We start from the raw sequence: 20,183 nt of genomic DNA on the forward strand, positions 1-20,183 counted from the left end.
CACAGTGACCCTCCTTTGCAAGGCAGCGTGATTAGGGACACCATGGTGCTCAAGGGACTGTCAGCTTTGTCTGTGATATTTAAATATTTCAGTAGGGGTTTTTAATATAATTTTTATAAAGCCATCCCAGCTTTAATCTGAAGAAGCCGAGCCTTCTATGGAGTCCTGCCCTGTGGATCACAGGAACAGGAAGTGAATGTCCAAAAAGTGGGCGTGAGCTTCCTTTCAAGTCAAGCACGTTTGTAATAAACTAGTTACTGGGAATATGTTTTAGGTCATTCACATGGCAGGAAAATTCCAACAGGGGTATCTTAATTACATTGTCTTCTTTTGAACTAAACTTTAATGTCCCAGAAAAAAATTTCAGATAAGCCCTAGGACACTTAAGGCTGTGCCTTGAATTTGGGAATTCTCAACTGCATGAAATTTCCTTGGGATTTCTTGAATGGTAAGGTGTACAGCTAAATGGCAGTATACAGTGTTGCTGTCTTGGTTACTGTTTGAAAAGTTTAAATTTTTAAAAATGAGATTAGGAAGTTGATGTGTTTACATTTTAATTTTACCCAAACAATACTTGCACGTGAAAGGGTACCTGAGAGTTATGGTGAATCTTCACCCCTGGCACTCTCCTCGCATCCCCAGAATCCCTTTCAGCTCTGCCCTTTGGGGTGGCAGGTCAGGCCATCACCCTAAATAAGCTCTCACTTCTTGCAGCGTTCACTGCTATGGAGGGTGGATTTAGCTCACTCCCCACCCAAAGTGTGCGTCACATTAGTGTGAGCTGTGTCTAGGTTTGCGGGACTCCACCTCCTCCCCAGCATCAGTCATCAAGGCTGGGTGTTTATCTTTAACTAGGGATACCCAGTCTTCAGTCCCACACCCCAAGCTGCAGCACCAAGGATGTGAAGTGTGTGCTTGGCCAGGCCTTCTGTCCACCCGCAGCGATGGTGGGAGGTGGGGGGAGCTCAGGGTGTGGAGCTCTGAGGAGCAGAAAAAGTATATTTTGAAGACTAAAGGCATAAGTCAAGCGAGGGAGTCCCACCAGCGCTGCATCAGAGGGGTCTAGGGGCCTCAGTTTCCCCACCTGAGCCTGGAGCTGCTGAGCTCCAGAGTGTCCTTCCTTGCCCACCTCCACGCAATGGCTGGTCGCTGGTCCCGGCTTGCTCTCCGCGCACCCCGCCCACTGCCACAGGCCCCGCCCCCCTCGCCTGAGACCCAATCCACGCCCCACCTGCGCGCCCCGCCCTGCAGATCCCGCCCACTGTCACAGGTCCCTCCCCCTAGCCTGCGATCCAATCCACTCCCAGGGCCCGCCCCGCTCACGCCCCACGCACCGGCGGGCCCTGCCTCCAAGCCCCGCCCACTGCCTCGCGCCCCCGCCCCTTTCTATGCCCCGCCCACTCCAACCCCAACCCCGCCCCCTTCCACAACCGTTAACCGCCACACTGTGCTCCAGTAACCCCAAGGACAGGTCTGGCCCTCCGAGGAGGCCTGTCTCAGTGTCTCCGGACCTGAGATCCCCGGCCGCCGTCGGGTCTCCCAGGGCCCTGGCCCGGCCTCGGGTCTGCAGGCGGGGGCGGGGGGGACGGTGGGCCCCTGGTCAACCCCTCGGGGCGACTGGACCCCCTGGTCGGGACGGTGGGACCCCTCTCCCCACATCAGCCCGGGGGCCGCGGTGCGGAAGCGCCCTCTTACTTGGCCGCGTCTTTGCAGGTGCGCGGCTCTGCCGATCTCACCTGGCACCAGGTGCGGGGTCCCGTCGGGAACATGGACGAGGCGCCCTTGCTGAGCGGGATGTCCAGTCCCGAAGATGAGATGGGGCCGGACCTGTTCGGCGCAGAGGGTCGGTTTGTTTCGGAAAACACAGGCCTGAAAGCGCCGGTGGTGGTGAAGGCGGAGGAGGAGGAGTTCCACGTGTTTAAGGACCCTTACCTGAGCCCCGCGGGCCCCAAGGAACCCCTGCTGCACGCCTTCAACCCCCCGCTGAGCGCGGACTTCGGGAGCAAGGTCAAGGTGGAGCTGCTGGTGGATGACCACGAGGAGGAGATCCTGGGCCAGTTCCCGAGTCTCGCCGAGCTTGACCCCCTGGAGGACGCCGTGCTCCCCGCGGCCCCGCCGCCCCCGCCGATTTACAACGTCCACCTACTGTCCTCCCTGCTGACCCCGCACCGGAGTCCTGCCCTCGTGCCCCTGGGCGCCTGGGCCCTGGACGGAGCCGCCCACGCCGGCGTCCGGGTGATCCCAGTAAGATCCGGGGCAATAATGGGCACGGTACCCCCTCACCCCTCCCAGAGCAGGGCGGGGAGACTGCTGGCTGCCACCGCATGTCCCTGTGTCAGCCCCACCCCTGGCTGGTGTCCCGCCACACAGGGTGCGCCCCTTTGTAACCCAAGACACACCGGCCAGCCAAGCCACTCTGACTGCAGGTGAATTATGTCCTGGGTCCCTGGTTCACACCTGGCCTAGCCCTGCAGGGGGCGCCCGACAACAGAGGAAAAGGATGGAAAGTGGGTAACATCAGGGTGCTGTCACTGGCTTTCGGAAAGAAGCCCTGGTTGTCAGAGTAACTGGTGAAAACAAACGGAACATGGTTGAATTTTCATGTTCTTGCCTTTTACTTTCTTCCCGCTTTAGACTTAGAATTATATTTAGAATGCTCTGCTCTTCAAGCCTATGTCATAGAGCACAGCAACTTCCTGCCAATTCTCAGCTAACTACCCTCCTTTGCTGAAGAAAATCATTGATAATCTTCTGCTCTGTCCTCGCTAAACACATTCATTTTTAAAAAGTATATTTTTATTGATTTCACACAGAGAGGAATGGAGAGGGAGAGAGAGAAAAAAACATCAATGATGAGAGAGAATCATGGATCGGCTGTCTCCTGCACACCCCCTACTGGGGATTGAGCCTGCAACCCAGACATGTACCCTTGACTGGCATTGAACCCAGGTCCCTTCAGTCCACAGGCCAATGCTCTATCCACTGAGCCAAATTGGCTAGGGCAGTGGTCGGCAAGCTGTGGCTCGAGAGCCACATGCGGCTCGCAAGCCGCGGTTTGCTGCTCTGTTGACTAATGTGTTTGCCCACCACTGGGACAGGGGTTTAATCACAAGGAACAAGAACAGCCTGTAATTATTGGAATCGAGAGTCTAGGTCAGTGGTCAGCAAACTCATTAGTCAACAGAGCGGCAAACCACGGCTTGCAAGCCGCAGCTTGCTGACCACTGGGCTAGGGCAACACATTTACTTTTTTAAAAAGCAAAGGATCCCAAGGAAATGTATGCTGTGCCCCCCTCCCCACTTCCCACCCCACCCTCCCCGCAAAAGGATCTAGTTTGGAAAGCTTGAGCAGGTCATAGGCTAAGTCATTACATCCATTACATCCATTACATCCCTTGAGCAGGTCATAGGCTAAGCCTTTGCTCTGGTGAGATGGCTGGAGCCAGACTCCACGTCCCCTAAGCCATAGCAGCAGCACCTTGGATTTCTGCTTTCTGGTGTTTTGGGTTATGTTAGCACAATCACTGCTCCTTGGTGTAAAGGTCCCATCTGACTGAGAGGGACCACAGAGCAGGCAGCCACCAAGCCTTCCTCGCACGGAGGTCTCCCCCAGAACCTCTCAGATGGTGTGAATGTCCATTTGCCAAACTTGCCCTGATAGCTTCTGCCTGTTGGTCCTGGCACAGCTCCCATACAAATGCCATCTTTTTTGAAGGACTACCTGCCCTGTCTCATAGGCAGCTGGGCGGGTGGAGCTTAAGGGTGGGGGGCAGAGGGTGCACAGTTAGGTTGACTGTGTTTTCAACCCTCCTTACATTCTTTTTTTTTTTAAATATATTTTATTGATTTTTTACAGAGAGGAAGGGAGAGGGATAGAGAGAAACATCGATCAGCCGCCTCCTGCACACCCCCCACTGGGGATGTGCCCACAACCAAGGTACATGCCCTTGACCAGAATCGAACCCGGGACCCTTGAGTCCGCAGGCCGATACTCTATCCACTGAGCCAAACCGGTTAGGGCAACCCTCCTTACATTCTTTTTTTTTAATCCTCAAGGATATTTTCCTATTGGTTTTTATTTATTTCTCTTTCATCTCCCCCCGCCCCCATTGATTTTTAGAAAGAGAGAAGGGGAGAAAGAGAGAGAGAGAGAGGGAGAGGGAGAGAGAGAGAGAGAGAGAGAGAGAGAGAGAGAGAGAGAGAGAGAAACATCGATGAGAGAGAGACATCAATTGGTTGCCTCCCATATGTGCCCTGACCAGGCCCGGGGATTGAATTTACAACCAAAGTACATGCCCTTGACAGGGAATCGAACCCAAGACCCTTGGGTCTGCAGGCCAATGCTCTAACCACTGAGAAAAACCAAGGGCAGCCTCCTTACATTCTTATCAGTTACCAAGTATCTCAATTTCAAAGCCCTCAATTCTGAGGGTAAGTTTTTTAACTGAGACTTTTTAGTGTTTTTCTTATTCTGTTGATTTTCAGTAATATCATGGTATTTCTCCCTGTTCTTGGCAGTTTGCTGGTGTGTCACTGATGTGACAGTTGTGTAGAGCATAGCTTGGACACGAAGGTGGCAGTCATTCCTACCCTCACTGTTTCACACTCAGGTTGTCCTACTGTTCAGTTAGGAAAGCTCTCCTACTACCGCTAGCAGCGCATTGTAAGTTACATTATAAATATTGCCAAACAGCAGCAGGGACTTCAGGCTTTGCGAGGAAACAGCAAACAATGGACCAGAACATTCCACAGAGCTGACGAGCCTGCTCTCAGGGTGGTACTGAAGGGTGGGCACTTCAGGACGGTCCCGCTGGCTGCAGCTCTGGTGGAATGGGGGATGGCGAGCAGCTCGAGGGGCGCCAACTGGCCTGGGCGTCTGCTCGGTCACACCGGGGCCACATGGAGCTCACACCTCTGCACCCCACGGCCAGGTGGCTTGGGCCCTCAGCCCCACGGAGGCTGGGGGGACGACTGTGCCCGCAGGGGGAGAGAGGGTGAGGAAGGAAGGAGGCAGGAAGGGCCAAGTGTGACTTCCCCAGAGAATGTTCTGTATTGTGCAGCTGCTGCACCCCATGGCCCCCACGTGGTTTCTGAGCAGCGACTGCTTTTCCAGGTGGAAGTGAAGGAAGGAGGTGGCGCTGTGCCGAGAGAGAGCGCGGAGGAGGCCGCTCTGCAGAACCCTCCGTCCCAGGAGCCCTGCAAGTTCCCGTCCTCGCAGGACGCAGAGGACACCCCGGGCGGCTCTCAGAAGGACGCGAACACCATGGTAACCCTGCCGGGAAAGCGAGAAAGCGGCTGTTGTGTGAATGCTGGGCCTTCATCACTATGGCTGAGCCAGCTGCACTGGTGGTTTGTCATTGCTTACCTGTTGAAGCAACATTTTGGTTGTCTCCTGCAGAGGGACATTAGTGCCTGCCTAATCCTCCCAGCTCTAAGATTCTCACTCCAGCCAGATGTAGCAAGTCAAACAAGGACGAGGACATGGCTGTGTTTTTAAGGATAGTGACCACACGTCACATCAGTCAGCGCAGACCCTGGGCCCGACAGCAGCCGGCTGAGCTGGTGGCGGCATGTGGGTGGGAGGCGGGGCTGCGGCTGCAGGGCCGAGGCTGCTGCCCTCCCTGCCCACCTCCAAGTCCCTAATACCACCAACTCTGTCCTCGGACAGGCAGGCAGTGACACGTGTGGTCTATGTGCTACTTCCCTGTAATTCTCTTATCAGGTCTGTAGGGTGGGCATTATTTTTGTCTTCATTTTATGGCTAAGAAAACAGATGTTACACAGTCGGCCTGTACGGCGCCTCTAGGATTCGGGCCCGCCCCAAGCCTTCCGTGAACAAAGAGCCCAACAACCCAGATTGCCCCCCAGCCCTGTAGCTCTTTACTCTGGGAGAGAGGCCTTCGCCCTAAGCCCACGCTTTGCCAGGGAATGAACTCGGCTTAGCTCTGGCATGCACGGCACTCACCTCCCTGTCAGGCCCCCGGGGAATGAGGGCAGAGCCTCTCCAGGACACACGGACACGGTGAGCAGGGCGGGACCTCCTCCATTTACACCAGACCACTGAGTCAGGCCCCGGGTGCTCGATGGACAGAGGCCTGGGGTCCACCCTGCGCCTCTCTCGTGTGTGTGTGTGTGTGTGTGTGTGTGAAAGAGAGAGAGAGAGAGAGAGAGAGAGAGAGAGAGAGAGAGAGAGAGAGGACGTGAGTGGCTATAATTTAATCCTCCAGATACAAATAAACTCCCACTGAACGTGAATGCTGGCCTCTCGTCCAGGGTCAGAGTGCCCGGAGCTCTGCCGGGAGTATGGGCTCCCCTGTGATTGGTGACACTGACCCTTTAGGCTGGAGTTGTCCTGTCTCAGAGCCCAAAGGCCACCTCGGGCAGAAGCACAGCGGCCGGGATCTGTGGCTTCCCATCCGAGGTGAGAGCTGTGTGCGCAAACCCGCTGCTGCCTTCCTGGGACGGGGCCACCAGCGAGGGCTCCAGCCGGGCTCTGCCTGACCCACGTGCCTGAGTGGCAGGCACCTGCCTCACGGAGGGTTTACTCATGGTCAGAGCCCAGTCAGGTGGCCTGAGTGCTGGCCAGGCCCAGGACACTGCGTGGCTTCTTAGAATTTCCCAGTTCTTGGATTAGCCTTTCTTTTTTTTTCTTTTCTTTTTTTTATAAAGTTCTTATTCTTTTTTTAAAAAATATATTTTATTGATTTTTTACAGAGAGGGAGAGGGATAGAGTTAGAAACATCAATGAGGGAGAAACATCGATCAGCTGCCTCCTGCACACCCCCCACTGGGGATGTGCCCGCAACCAAGGTACATGCCCTTGACTGGAATCGAACCTGGGGCCCTTGAGTCCGCAGGCCGACGCTCTATCCACTGAGCCAAACCGGTTAGGGCTGGATTAACCTTTCTAAGCTGTACTTGTAGGAAATAACTTGAATAGATGTTTTAAAAAATCCCACATGTTAACTAATAACACATGAGTGTGGCAGGAAAAACAATTGTCATGAAATTAAAGAAGATTCTGAGTGGGGCCGGGGTTGGGCGGCTCGGCGCACTCTGCGCTCACGGGGGCCTGGAGAAGGAGGCAGCGACCTCGGTGAGCCCGCCCGCGCGTCTCAGAGAGCGTGCTGCGCAGCAGGAAATCGGGAACAGATGGGCAGTTCGCCATTTTCCAGGAAAACGTAAATTCTGGATGAAAGCTATGTTCTCGGTGGAAGTTTCTGTGCGACTTTTTTTTTTTTATAGCAAAGGTGGAAATTTATTGAAGAGCAAGTACAGACTCCCACGTGGGAGGGGGGAAGAATCTCACAGCACAGACTCCCACGTGGGAGGGGAAAGAGTCCCCTCCCCCCGGGGGCGGCTTTGACAAGAGAGACCTTGTTTTTCATTCCAGGTGCTGTGTCAGTTGAAAGGGGGGACACAGATGCTGTGCACAGACAATTCGAGCACGAGAGAACTAAAAGCGCTCCATTTGGTTCCTCAGTATCAAGACCAAAACAATTCTCTGCAGTCAGGTACAAAGTACATTAATTCAAAAATTATGTCATATCTGTAAGTTGGTAAGTGAACATGTTTGGCTTTATATATAGAAAAATAAGTGAAATAGGCAGTGAGGGTATTAAGGAGGCAATTTGGCAAACTTCATGTTCCATAGCAGTGAGCGACGAATAGAAAAATATCTTTATAGACCAATTTATGTGCATTGTATTGACTGTCTCAAATTTGGGGATAGCCGTCCCCTTCTTCCGCTAGTTGTGGACAGCCTTGCCATCCTAACAGGTGGCAATTCCTCTCAGCAGGTGGGTGTGCTGGAGGGGCCTGGCTGAAGCATCAGCCTCTCCCAGCTTGGGTGGGGGGTTGGCCCTCAGGTGTGGTATAAACTGCATGTAATGGAAATGCCTTCATTTAATCCCCAGGAGTTCTGAAATAACAGCATAAAATGCTGACTATCTGACATTCATTTACTCAGAAACTTCTTCAAACTGGCACAATAGTAATAAGCGACATGCAAGTACTTGATTATCCTGTAATGCCTTATGCATGACTAAAGAGAGACTGAATGGCATAGCTTTAGGATTGTGCTTACAGAAGTTAGACAAGAATTCTTAAAAACTGGGCATTTCTATGTGGACTGTATATGTAATTGTGTTTCTCCAAATCTTGATTTAACCAGAATATTCCCTTACTGGATGATTCACTGCCCATAATCTAAATCAACATTAAACCCAGATGTCACTTCCATGGACCTGTAGAATCTAGGGCAGAGAGACTGTGACCCTCTTCCATCCGACAGTCCCTTCATCCAGGGACAGACAAGGCCTTCAGGACTTTGCTTTGTCTCAGCGTGCAGAGCAGGGCTGGGCTTGGTCCTCAGAGCCGGGAGCTTTCAGGCTCCGTTCCCTGTCGGTTAGAGCTGCCTCTGGTCCTCACACAGGCAGGGGGTTCTTTCCCAATCCCCCCCTTCTGGCCCACGGCAAGCCCTAGTGCCTTTAGATCCGCAGAAGGACTTCCTTGTCAGATGATCCTGATTCCCTTGCCTAGTCCCCTTTGTTATGCTGTAAACATACTAAGTATGAGCATGAAATAACTGCATCCTGACCTAAGTCTTAAGGTAGCATCACTCAGAGGCTGCAGGTGGGTGGTTCAGGAGACGAAGGCATATCTCTCCTTCCCCTGGGACCCTCCAAGCCCTAGTGTCTCAGGAATGGTTGTCACTGTGCCCTTGGGCCCAAGAAACACCCATCAGTTCTACTCCTCAGGTAGTTTGGGCTAAATAGCCTGATCAGTATTTACATCCTAACAACTTAGCGACCAGTTGAAAGAGAAAACACATAAATGGAAAGTACTTCACCTGGCGACCAACAGATGTCGCTGTGCTCGCTTTGAAAATAAAATTTCTGGCGGCTTCCTGGCGAGTTTGCTGCCTACTCCAGGGTACTTCAGCCAGCAGTTTGGGGACCCGGGTATGCAACATGGTTTAGGATAGACTATCCCTGGAGCTCAAGCTAAGTAGCTCTATGGCAAAGAAAAAGGGTGTAATTAGTAAAAACTTACACTGACTTGAAAATTTTTATAGGATAAAAAAGAGGATGATGATAAATCCATGATACAGTTTCATGTTTGAACTTTCTTCCGTGTGCACGTGGAAGAAAAACAATATATGGTATCAATTAATTCTAATTGTCTTCCTTACAGATGTCCCTAAACCAGTGACTACTTTAGTAGGAAGATTTTTGCCAGTGCCAGCAAAAGTAAATCTCATTACACAAGTGAGTCATGTTTTAACAAAACAATAACAACTGGGCATTATTGTCTTGAAATTTTGATGGTCAAAGTTGGAATTTCTCAGGAAATAGTATTATCCTCCATTTAAAGGTCCACAGTGAACCGTTTACCAAGTATTCAGCCCCGTCCCCACAGTGACAGGCCTGGGAGGCGTGGGTCCGTCCAAGACAGGGTTCTTTGTCCCCCTGTGAAACGGCTTGTCCTCTCTCGGACCCTCAGACCATCCTCCGCACATTTGCTGAACCTGCCCGTGGGGGTTCTGCGTCAGCACTGCCGCCATTTGGTCTAGAGTCCTCACCTTTCTCAGTGTGATGAAAATGCTTTTTTAAAATTTATAATTGCACTATAGTGTGCATATATTAAATATAACTACAAGACAAATATGATCTTTCCCCTAAGTATTTGTTTAATTTGTTATTGATCTGAGAGAGAGAAACATTGATTTGTTGTTCCACGTATTTATGCATCATTGGTTGACTCTGTGCCCTGACTGGGGAGTGAACCTGCAACCTTGGTGTAACCAGCGACACGCTAACCACCTGAACTACCCAGCCAGGGCTTTCCCAATATAAGATGTCACCTCCCCGGAAGAGCCTTCCATAATCCACTGTCACCGCACGCCTTCTGTTCCCTGCACAGCACTAGCGCGCTCTGTTTTTGGGGTGTGCGCATGTGTGTCTGCACATCCCTTCTGGGACGCGAGCTCCGCAGGAGCAGGGATCTCGTGAGTCCTGTTTGTCTCTAAACTGAGAACGGGAACAAGCCTGGCATCACTCCCTTCAACAGGGGGTGCAGGTGTGAGCACCTGGGTTACATTAGTGAGCTAACGCGAAGTGAACCCCAAAACAAAGCAACGTAAGACACGTGACTCTACGCTCCTGCAGGAGACAGACAGCAAACAGACCTAATGAGGGAGTAACACTGTGCGCCAGGACAGCCAAAGATGGCCACAGGGCACGGGGGTCCTTGGGAGGAGGGCGGCCCGGCCCGTTGGCTCCATTGAGAAGGCCTTGAGGGAGGGAGGGAGCCATGTGGTGCCTCATGGAGGAAGATTCCAGGCAGGGCCCAGCACGGAGAGCAGGACCGCGGGGCTGGGGTGAGTGAGCAGGAGGAAGAGGAAGGTGATGGAAGGGCTGTGCCTTCACTGGGCTTCAAGGGGCCGGCCCAGAGGAGGGCAAGGCCAGTGGTAAACGGCTGCCCCGACAACCTCAGGCGGCGGGAGTGGAGGTGGCCACAAGCAGCAGCTCCTCAGGGTACCTTGACGGCTGCGCCAATGTTTGTGAGAGGCTGGATGTGGGAATCAGCTGAGCCAAGGATGCCAGGGTCTTCAGCCTGAACACGGGCAAGGGGGAGTGCCCTCGGAGCTGAGAGAGGGGGGTGGGGGGCAGCCTGAGTGCCCCTGGGAATGTGGAGCTCAGGCCTCAGAGGGAGGAGTCCGCACACCTGGGATTGACAGCCAGCAGACTAGAGATTTCTGAGCATGTGGGTGTAGAGTTCATATCTGGTGAGTGAGTAAATGTTTCTCAGATGATACAGTAGCCAGGAGGGCAGGGTTGCTAATGAGACATCAAATGGCCGTGGTCCTGTGAGCGCCTGACTCAGTCTGTTCCTACCGCCTTGTACCTCCTCCCTCCTGGCCGCCCACACCACCCCCACGCTCCTTGCTGCCTCAGCTCCGAGAGGCCCACGTTGCACTGCCCTTCCTCCTCTGAGCTCCTGCCCGAGAAATGCCCTCTAGACCACAGCCTCCCCCCGGCTTTCCTTGGCTGTGCTTATTCTTGTCCCCATTTGGGCTCCCCTGACTTCTTACCCTGTGGACCTTGGGCCATTATCCCAGCAATGCATTAGCTGCATCCCTGGAACCCCTGCTTCCTTGCCAACCCCCAGTTCCGAGTGTTGTTAGAGCCTCACTCCTCAGGGTGTGCTTTGAGGACCCGTAGCGTAGGCATCCCTGCAGCTGTCCAGGTGATACGGGTTCCCTGTCTCCATCCTGGTGGCCAAACGCCGCTGAAGAAGGATGTGGGTTCTAGCAAAAGGTTGCCCTAGATTTGTTACTGCGTGGTACTTAGAAGACATTTCTTTTTCTCTGCTTTACTTTGGGCCTAAGCAGAGGCGGCGGGGGGAGTGGGGGGAGAAACTGTACCTGGTTTATGCAAAGAATGGCCTCAACCCCGTGAGATCCTTTCTCCAAAAGAATCGCAGCTCTTTGGACGTGGGGACGGGTGTCTGGGACGGAGGAAGCATTGGCTGGAGTTACTCGCGGGCACGTCCCTCCTGTAAACGGAGTCGTGCAAGTTGGAGGCTTTGCACAGAGGAGTTGGGCCAGGGTGGTTGCTCACTGTCCTCGAGCCCCAACAGGCAGCGGTGACACACAATTTAAAAAGAGGCGAAAGGGGGACAATGAGGAGGATGGGTAAAATGGTGTTTTTCCCAGACTGTCTGCTTCAGTAAAGCTTCTTTTTAAGTTTCAAGTTTTCAGTGGAGGGACAAGGATAGGATGTTTAGCTGTGATACAGACAATCTCAAAACCTAAATGTCCCCAATACTTTTCATTTCTTCAAGCTCTGATAGGGAGAAAACTAGGTCAGCGATTTCGCTAGCTCTTCCTTTCCCTGTGAGCCATGCTGCTGAGGAACAAAGAAAAATAAGCTAGACGCAGGAGAGCCGAGGCCACGGGAAAAGCAGAGGTTACCACATTGCCTTTGAATTTGTTAACGTTGACTATGAAATGCTCCTCTTGAATAGATGAATAAGTAATGGCTGCTAATGAGACATCAAGATCTCTCATGTTATACTAAGGATACAATAATAATGGCCATTTCTAGTTTACAGAAATTGGTAATTAAATTTATTTCACAAAATGAAAAAGACCTCCAATACAGTGTTCTGGCCAGCGGCTGACCGCTGTGTGTGCTGCCTGCCAGCTGGTGGTGGCCTGGCCCTGGGTCCCGGACCCCTCCCCCGGTCCGCAGGCAGGGCCCGTGGCCTCGGCGCCCCGTGGCCAGGCTCCCAGTTGTGGCCACCACCCGGGCTGAAGCCTTCTGGGCTTGTGGCACGTTCCTGCTAACAGACCCAGGCTTGTTGGGAAGAGATTGTGAGGGAAAAGCAGGAGAAAAAGGGTTGTTTTTCTCTGTAGCGAGGGGCTGACTGGGAGGAACTTTTAAAACATCCACTAATTCAAAATACGCTGGCCTTGACTCTCTGCAGCTGGACCACGGAGCCCAGCCGGCCGCCGCCTCGGGGTCTGCTCTGCCCTCGGGACCAGCCCTCCCCGGACCGCCCAGGATAACTCTGGCTGGGTAAGGACCAAAGCCATCAACTGTCACTCATTCAAGAATTTAAGAGGCTCTCGTGGGTACATTTGTCATTTTCTTCTAAGTGGAAAAATTAGCTTTCCTGCAGCCCTCATGAGCAATAAAAGAGCTTTTGGATGGAGCAGCGCTGCGACAGTGTCGTGTGCGTGGGGTTGGTGTCGCCGGGACGGCCCCATGCCGCCGCTGGGCTGTGTGTCAGAGGCTCGTCTGTTTCACATGGGTTCACATGAGCTGTTGTATTTCTTTTTTCTGTTTTGCTGTCATCAGCGTAAGCAGTGGTGTGGCAGCCACTTACTGTGCGCCTTCCCCGCGAGGTCCCTCACGCTCTCCAGCAGCGCGGCCGGCGAGGCGGTCTCCAGGGGACGTGGCTGCACTTCCTGCCTGGGACTCGATTGCCATTTTCAGGTGGTGGCTTTAATTGCAACTCAGTAAATAGCCCAGCTGGTTGAGACTCCGTGTTCACATTCACGGACCAGCCGGGAGGGGCAGCCCTTTCCGCACCTGGAGACGTCTGTCCTGCCCCCAGGGGTGCGGGGCACTCAGCCTCAGGCAGCCGGCGTGCGTGGGCCTGAAGGAGGCCAGCCCGGGCGGTGGGGAGGGGCTCCTGCGGTGCTGCCCAGGGGCACAGGCTCACCGGGCGGCGCGGGCAGTGGGAGAGGCCGAGGGAACCCCATTCAGTTCTGGAGGCTGCGTGGCCGTGAGGAGTGAGCACCGACGATCGATGAATTTCAGTTAATTCCCTGGAGGAAGACGAGGCCGTTCGGGCTTCCCTCGGGGTGCGCTGCTGCTATTGTCTGGTCCTGTGGTCGTGGCCAGCACAGCGCAATGTGGCCCCCGCTTGGCTGCGGGCAGGTGTGGCTGTGCAGCACCGCGGGAGGGTCATGGGCCGAAGACGCTGGCTTCCCCTCCTTGTCATCGGGAGCTCTGCTGTGTGCTTCGGCGCCGCCAGGACCCCAAGGGGACTGCTCCCACAGCCAGGGCACAGCCCCGGTCCCTCCGGGCGCCGCTGGAGGTCGTGGGGCAGAGCCGTGGTGAGGGATCCTCCCTGCAGCCCATTTCTCCCGTGCCCCTCCCCCTCTCCAGCCTCTGCCAGGTTTTCTCGGCACAGTCCCCTTTTTTGGAAGTAATTATACAGGCCATAACGAATTTTTTTGTTATAAATGATGTGCCAGGAACAACATGAGCTTTGTGTTTTTTTGCTCCAAATAATTACTTGATTTGCTGTCACTGCGCAGACCCAGCCGGTTATCTTCATCTGAACGCCCTGTGCTGCGGCCTGGTGTCTGCAGTGAGGGGCGGTCAAGGATTGCTGCTGCTCCATTCTGACCGGCCCCAGCCAACAGCTCGCACCTCTTAGGTTCTTCATCAGCTTCCTTTTTGATTTCCACAAGACAAGGTCACGCCGGGTCTGAGACACCAGGAAGGAGCTCTGTTCGGACGGTTTTTACCGAGTAGGGGATGTGGGCACAGGTCAGCGCAGGGTCTGGCCCGCAGGCGAATGGGTGAATTCACTCCCAGTCGTCCTTCAGAGTTGGGTGTGACTGCTAACTTACTAACTAGCTTATCATGCTGATAAAAGTCCGTCCGCCACCCGGTGTCATTCCAATGATCCGAGCACCAGCATCGGTGTGAATTCTGACGCATCGTGGCCGCTGTTATTTCTGGTAACGTAATGACGGCTATAATAAAGAATATGAAGTTTCCGCTTTTCTGGAAACTTTTAAAATATGTTTGTATTGATTCAGAGAGGATGGGAGAGGGAGAGAGAGAAGCCTCAGTGATGAGAGAGGTGGTGAGAGGGGGGTGCCCAGGGGGAAGCGAGGAAGGGGCTCCGGAGCTGGAAGTGCCACAGCGGCTGGGAGCTGGCGCAGTGACGAGGTCTTTCCGTTTTCCAAGGAGGAGGTGGTTTGATTGCAAGTAAGGGGCGTAGGGTGAACCCTGTCACACGTGTGTCCTCAGCATTCATCTCCCCCCCACAGCACCCGACGGGAGAGACAGTAAGACAAAGCCTAGAGCAGTGCGGCCTCCAGGTCCCCCGCGTCTTCTCTCCCACTCTGGGTCTCCCCTGCCGTGGCGGAGGGGTGGGGACAGCTGATGGGAAGATGGCTCTTTATTAACTGATGTTTCCACCCCAACCTGCTGTGTTCCTGGGACAACAGCAGTGGGGCCAGGGGAAGGGGCATCCGTGGACATTTCCAGGAGGTTGTTTTGACTCGGCCACGGCCTGTGACACGCTGTGTGACTGTCCCCCAGGTACTGCGACTGCTTTGCCAGCGGGGACTTCTGCAGCAACTGCAGCTGTGATACCTGCTGCAGCACCTTCCGCCACGGACTCGAGCGCTTTAAGGCCCTTCAGGTAAGGAACCTTCCCCTTCAGGGAACGCATCTCAGAAGCACTGACTGTATCGGAGGCGTAAGAGCCACCTCCAGAGATTCTGCACTTCAGTTTGGGGAAAGCCGGGTGTTGAAGAATATACGCCGAACGTGACTGTCCTGAGGGCAGCCCCACTCGTCACACGGACGGAGCTTTGCCCTCCCCGTGGGACACCCCGGTCTCGGAAGGTCCTGATTCAAGAACACGCACATGTCCATGTTGTCTTGACCTGAGAAATTGGGTCATACATGTAGCAGAGAGGCCCACGTTGGAGCAGCGTGCTCTGCAGACATGTGGCTAGCCCACTGTCCAGGGGAAATGGGGAGAGCTCTCAGCCATCACGAATGTCTTGAATGTGCTCCAGGGCGTCCGGGTGACGGGAGAACCCGGGCTTCCTTCAAGGGCCACCGCCCTGCAGGCCGCTTGCTAGAGGCTACCCGCGGGAGCTTGCAGGCCGCCCTTCTGTGGACACACAAGGTGCCCAGAGCAGGGAGGACGGTGAGGCTGGGCGGGGCCTCGTCTGCACAGGGGATGAGGCCATCACCTTGGACCGGGGATCGCCGTGAGCCATGGCTGGTCAGTTCATTGTTCCTGCAATAGTCCAATTCCCCTCTTGAATTAGAGACACGTTTGTTGGAAATGATGACACATATGACTTCAGTTTAGCAGCATTTTCTTTCAGGTAAAGGCACTGGCAGCAGTGTAAGAAGCTTTATTTAAAGAGGGGTGGAGTCCCCGGGCATTGCTGAAAGGAATATAAACTGGTACAACCACTGTGGGGAGTTGTTTGGCACCAACTACGACAGCTGACCCTGGCATGTACTATCACCTCGCAGTTTGCTTACTTCTAACAATACAGCCAATGGGAATGTCCACCAGAGCCTTTACAAGAAGGCCCTCAACAGCTTTGCTCCCAAAAGCTGCAAACCGGACACGACCCGAGTGTCCGTCCGTGGAAGGGCGGATGAGCCTGAGCGCTGGCCACCTGGAATGCTGGCCGTCAGCGGCGCAGGAAGGAGGAGGGCTGCATGCAGCAGCGGGAGGAAGCCAGCCGGAAAGGGTGCACGCTGCCTGATTCCACCCGCATGAAGTTCCAGCAGAGGCGGAACAAAGCACCAAAGTCAGGACAGGGTCCCCGGGGGCTGCCGATGGGCCGGCGTCATCAGAGTCTGCGGGGCTGGGCCGTCCCCTAAGTTGGCCTGGGTGGGCACACAGGGGCACAGCCTGCTCAGAGTCCTCGCTCATCCTGCAGCACGGAGGGAAATGCACCCGCAGCCTCGCTCCAGGCGGCAGGTCCCGTGGCCCAGGTCCCAGCTGCCAGCCTGCGGACGGGACTGGACTGCGCTGTGACTCGTGTCTGTTTATGAAGAGCATCGGGTCACACTGTTATTAAGAACATGTGCACATCTGTATGTAGAGGGAAAGTAGGTAGATGGATAGGACATGTAAACAAGCCGGATAAAAGGCAGCTGAGTTGCATGAGAACAGCAAGCCCAGCGCCCGAGACCCAGGCTCAGTGGCCTCTGGGCCTCGGAGTCGATGCCATCACTTGCCGTCTGCTATGCAGCCTCCGGCGCCTCGGTTTCTGCATCTGTAAGACCAGGGCAGCAGGCGTGCGCACGCCCCACGTGGCTGTGTCGGTCCCACGGGAAGATGTGGAACGCGGCGCGTGGGCAGTGGTGAGCCAACGGCAGAGCCCCAGGGTCCCACTGTCAGGAAAAGCAACAAGAAGCCCTGGGAGGAGATGCGTCCACAGACACAGCCACTTCCTTGGCATCTTCACCAGCCATTCGTTTTCTACAGCAAAAACCCAGCAAACATACATGACGCTGACCCTCGGGGGTGGGAGGGAGCAAGCCCGAAAGGCTGCCTGCAGGAGACCTCCAGCGTGTGAACCGAGTGACTGGAAGGGCGGTGCCTTTCTCACGGATGGCGGAGCCGGTCACTGTGGTTCCTCCAGGGAACAGTGAGTGCAAGTGACGGTCAAAGCTGACCTGGGGCTGGGAGGGGACCCCCAACCCACGTACATGACCTTGACAGGGAATTGAACCCTCAGCCCTTCGGTGCATGGGCTGACCTCCAACCACCGAGCACATCGGCCAGGGCTGTGAGCTTCATTTAAAAAAAAAAAAAATTGTCATAAAAGCTCAGACATAAGAAAGGCCTCATGATTTTGGAGATAGGCGCTGAAAGGTCCGGCAAGCAGACGTAGCCGTCCCCCCATCTTTACCCCGTGCGGATCCTGAAAATACAGTCCAAACTGGTGCAGAGATAGCGAATCCTAAAAGTGAGCGCAGCCCCAGGCGCTGTGGCATCTCTCTGCTCCTCACTGCGCCCTGCTGGCTGCCGGGTGACGCTGGGTCAGCCACGTGCCTCTGCTCAGCCACAGCCACGTGAGGTGCAGGGGACCTGTAGTCCCTGGCATTATAGAGTAAAAATCCCGAGAAACCTTCTGTTCAAAACACCCAGAGGTGCAGAGTAAAACACACCGGACACCTTTGAGCTGGAAGGAACGGAGGGAAATGGCAGGGGTTGGGCAGAGAGGAAGCTGAAACCCCAGGGTCCCAGGGCACGAGCAAGGGCTTGGACCCAGGCTTGCTGGACACAGCCGCTACCCCTCCCTGCCCCCGGGGTGCAACACTGCCATGTAACAAGGAATAAAGGCCACCACTGGGAGTGAGGAAGCCTGCCCCAGGACACCCAGCACAGGCTGGCCGGCGGGTTCAGACTCCTCCGCCAGCCCATCTTCTGCCGCAGTGGGAGCACGAGGTGCCCTCAACTGCAGGCCGAGGTGAGAACCCCGAGCTGGGATTGTGTAACCAGCTGACGCAGCTGCATTCAAAACCAGAGTTAGCGCCCCCTGCGGACCCACCCACACTCACCCAGCCTCCCAAAGTCCCTCCCCACCCCCTTGTCAGCGCACTACACCATGTCCCCTCTACAGCGGCACCGCCATGGGCTCCTCTCACTCCTGCACTGTTGGTATGAAAATTGCAGATTACGTGCACACGCAAACATAAAGCTATTGCAGGTCCAAACAGAATTTGTTCTTCTGGGTGGATTGTAGGACAATTCTCTATTTCCAGGCCAAAATCATGTGCTCCTCTATCTGCAAATGCATTGGCTGCAAAAATTATGAAGAAAGCCCCAAACAAACGCTAATGGCCGTGCCAAGCTACACGGAAGCTGGCACTTTGGAAGGCAGCCATCACGTGTCAGGACCACCCAAATTCAGGAAGGAGAGGTAGGTGCTCGAACTGACTGACCCTCCTGACGGGGAACGGGGCTAATCTGAGGGAGTTCATTCACACACTGGAAGGGACGTGCCTGTCTGCAGGGCGGGCGCCAAGGATTGGACGAGGGTGCCATTCCCCCTTCCAGACTCACCCTGGATCCACACTGTCCTCAGAGGCCCCGCTGCTTTGTCCTGTTTGTCCTCCGAGCAGGAGCCACCAGCAGGCCACTGGCCTCGGGCTGCGGGGGTGTGGCGTCCAGACAGCAAACCTCTGAGCCACGCGTCACCGCACCGTGTGGTGGTAGCGGAGAGATGCTTGGGGCACGGGCTGAGGCCTCCCCAGCGCGATGAGCCCATGTAGTTGGATTTTTCCCATTAATTATTCTGCGGCCATATGGTGGTCCCCGTAGGTCTCAAAGACTGAATAATAACTTCACTATATATTGGACTAGATTTATCCGTTTAAAAAATGCCTTTGCGTTCAAATGTTATTAATTTTGTTGAAAAGCCACGTTCATGCTTCTTTGCTTAGAGACATCAGAGGTGGCATCCCTGTGGCCTGCGGAGGTCTGTGTCAGTGGACGCTGACCAGGCGTGGCCCAGTCCTCTGTGAAACTGCAGGGGATAGTGTGACCGCCTCCCCCGGGACCGCGTGTCCGATGGAGAGTGACAAGGCGCTCCGAGCCGTGGACTCTGGTCTCAGTGTAATGGCTGCGCCCTGAGCAGCCCTGTTCTCTCACCTTCAACTCAGTTCTTGCGTGTTACCTTTGTGGAGAGGTTTTTGTTTTTTTAAGTATGTTACTTTATTAATATATTTTTATTCATTTCAGAGAGAGAAAGGGAGAGGAAGAGAGAGAGAATCATTGACCAGCTACCTCCTGCACGCCCCACACTGGGGGTTGAACCCACAATCCGGGTATGTGCCCTTGACCGGAATCGAACATGGGGCCCTTCGGGCCGCAGGCCAAGGCTCATCCACTGAGCTAAACCGGCTAGGGCTGTGGAGAGATTTTAACATCTATCCAGTCCCAACATCTATCTCTATTTTCATAACCCAACACTTTTTAATACTTTAGAGTTTTCCTACATTGTTCAGTGTGAGCAGGCCTTGAGCTGAGCAACGCTGACCCAAGCTCCTGGGGACGTGGCTTCCCGTGCAGGACACAGCCCAGTGTCGTGCAGGTCCTTGTTCAGGGCCCATTGGGCAGTCAGAGCAAGCGCACCCCAGGGGTGACAGACGAGGGAGTCCTCAGAGCCACCGGGGTTCCCCAGTTCCATGTGCACCTGTGGGGGAGGCAGGCGCCCAGTAGGGCTGCACAGCCCTGCACGGCACTGGGACCCAGGCTGCTTGTCCGCAGGGACTGGTCTTGTCTGAGGTTCCTGCTGCTCCTCCTACCCAGCCACGGGCTTGACTGGAGCCCAGACCTCTGGGTTTGTAAGGATCTAATTTTGAGAAACTTAGAATCGACCACGAGAGGGATGTCAAGAAGATGACAGATTTAACTTCCTCTGTATTTTCCTTCTAAAAGCAATCCTTGATATTATTCTAGTGAATAGCTTTCAATATCAAGAAGACGACATTTGGTTTTGCCAGTGACAGTCTCTGAAATGCATGACAAGCCCGTCCCCTTGGACACAGCCGCCATTTCAGAGCGGCCGGGCCTCTGACCGTGGCCTTGACTGGTGTGTCTCTGCAGGCGGTCCTCGTGCATCTCCTGGGAGGTGGTGGAAGCCACGTGCGCCTGTCTGCTGGCTCAGGGCGAGGAGGCGGAGAAGGGGCGCTGCTCGGAGTGCCTGGCCCAGCAGATGGTCCTGGAGGAGTTCGGGAGGTGCCTGTCCCAGATTCTCCACATCGAGTTTAAGTCCAAAGGGTTGAAGATGGAGTAGAGGAGAAGGTGGGGAGCAGAGGGGAGCCGCGGGTCTGCGCTCGGGGTTCCAGGTATCCATGGAGGAGAGGGCTGCTTTAAGAAACACC

At 54.6% G+C, this 20,183-nt stretch overlaps 1 protein-coding gene across 1 annotated transcript; it reads left to right on the forward strand.

Moving 5' to 3' along the window:
- Positions 1 to 1,767: 1,767 nt before the first annotated feature.
- TESMIN (testis expressed metallothionein like protein) lies at positions 1,768 to 20,183 on the forward strand (the record flags this gene model as incomplete). Its single annotated transcript, XM_080640735.1, has 8 exons — positions 1,768 to 2,244; positions 5,114 to 5,266; positions 7,394 to 7,514; positions 9,196 to 9,269; positions 12,493 to 12,584; positions 14,853 to 14,955; positions 18,060 to 18,217; positions 19,906 to 20,183. The coding sequence occupies 8 exons, from the start codon at positions 1,768 to 1,770 to the stop codon at positions 20,093 to 20,095; spliced, it is 1,368 nt and encodes a 455-aa protein (XP_080496861.1). The 3' UTR covers positions 20,096 to 20,183.

Source organism: Plecotus auritus (genome assembly GCF_963455305.1).
Source record: "Plecotus auritus genome assembly, chromosome: 9".
NCBI classification, from domain to species: domain Eukaryota; kingdom Metazoa; phylum Chordata; class Mammalia; order Chiroptera; family Vespertilionidae; genus Plecotus; species Plecotus auritus.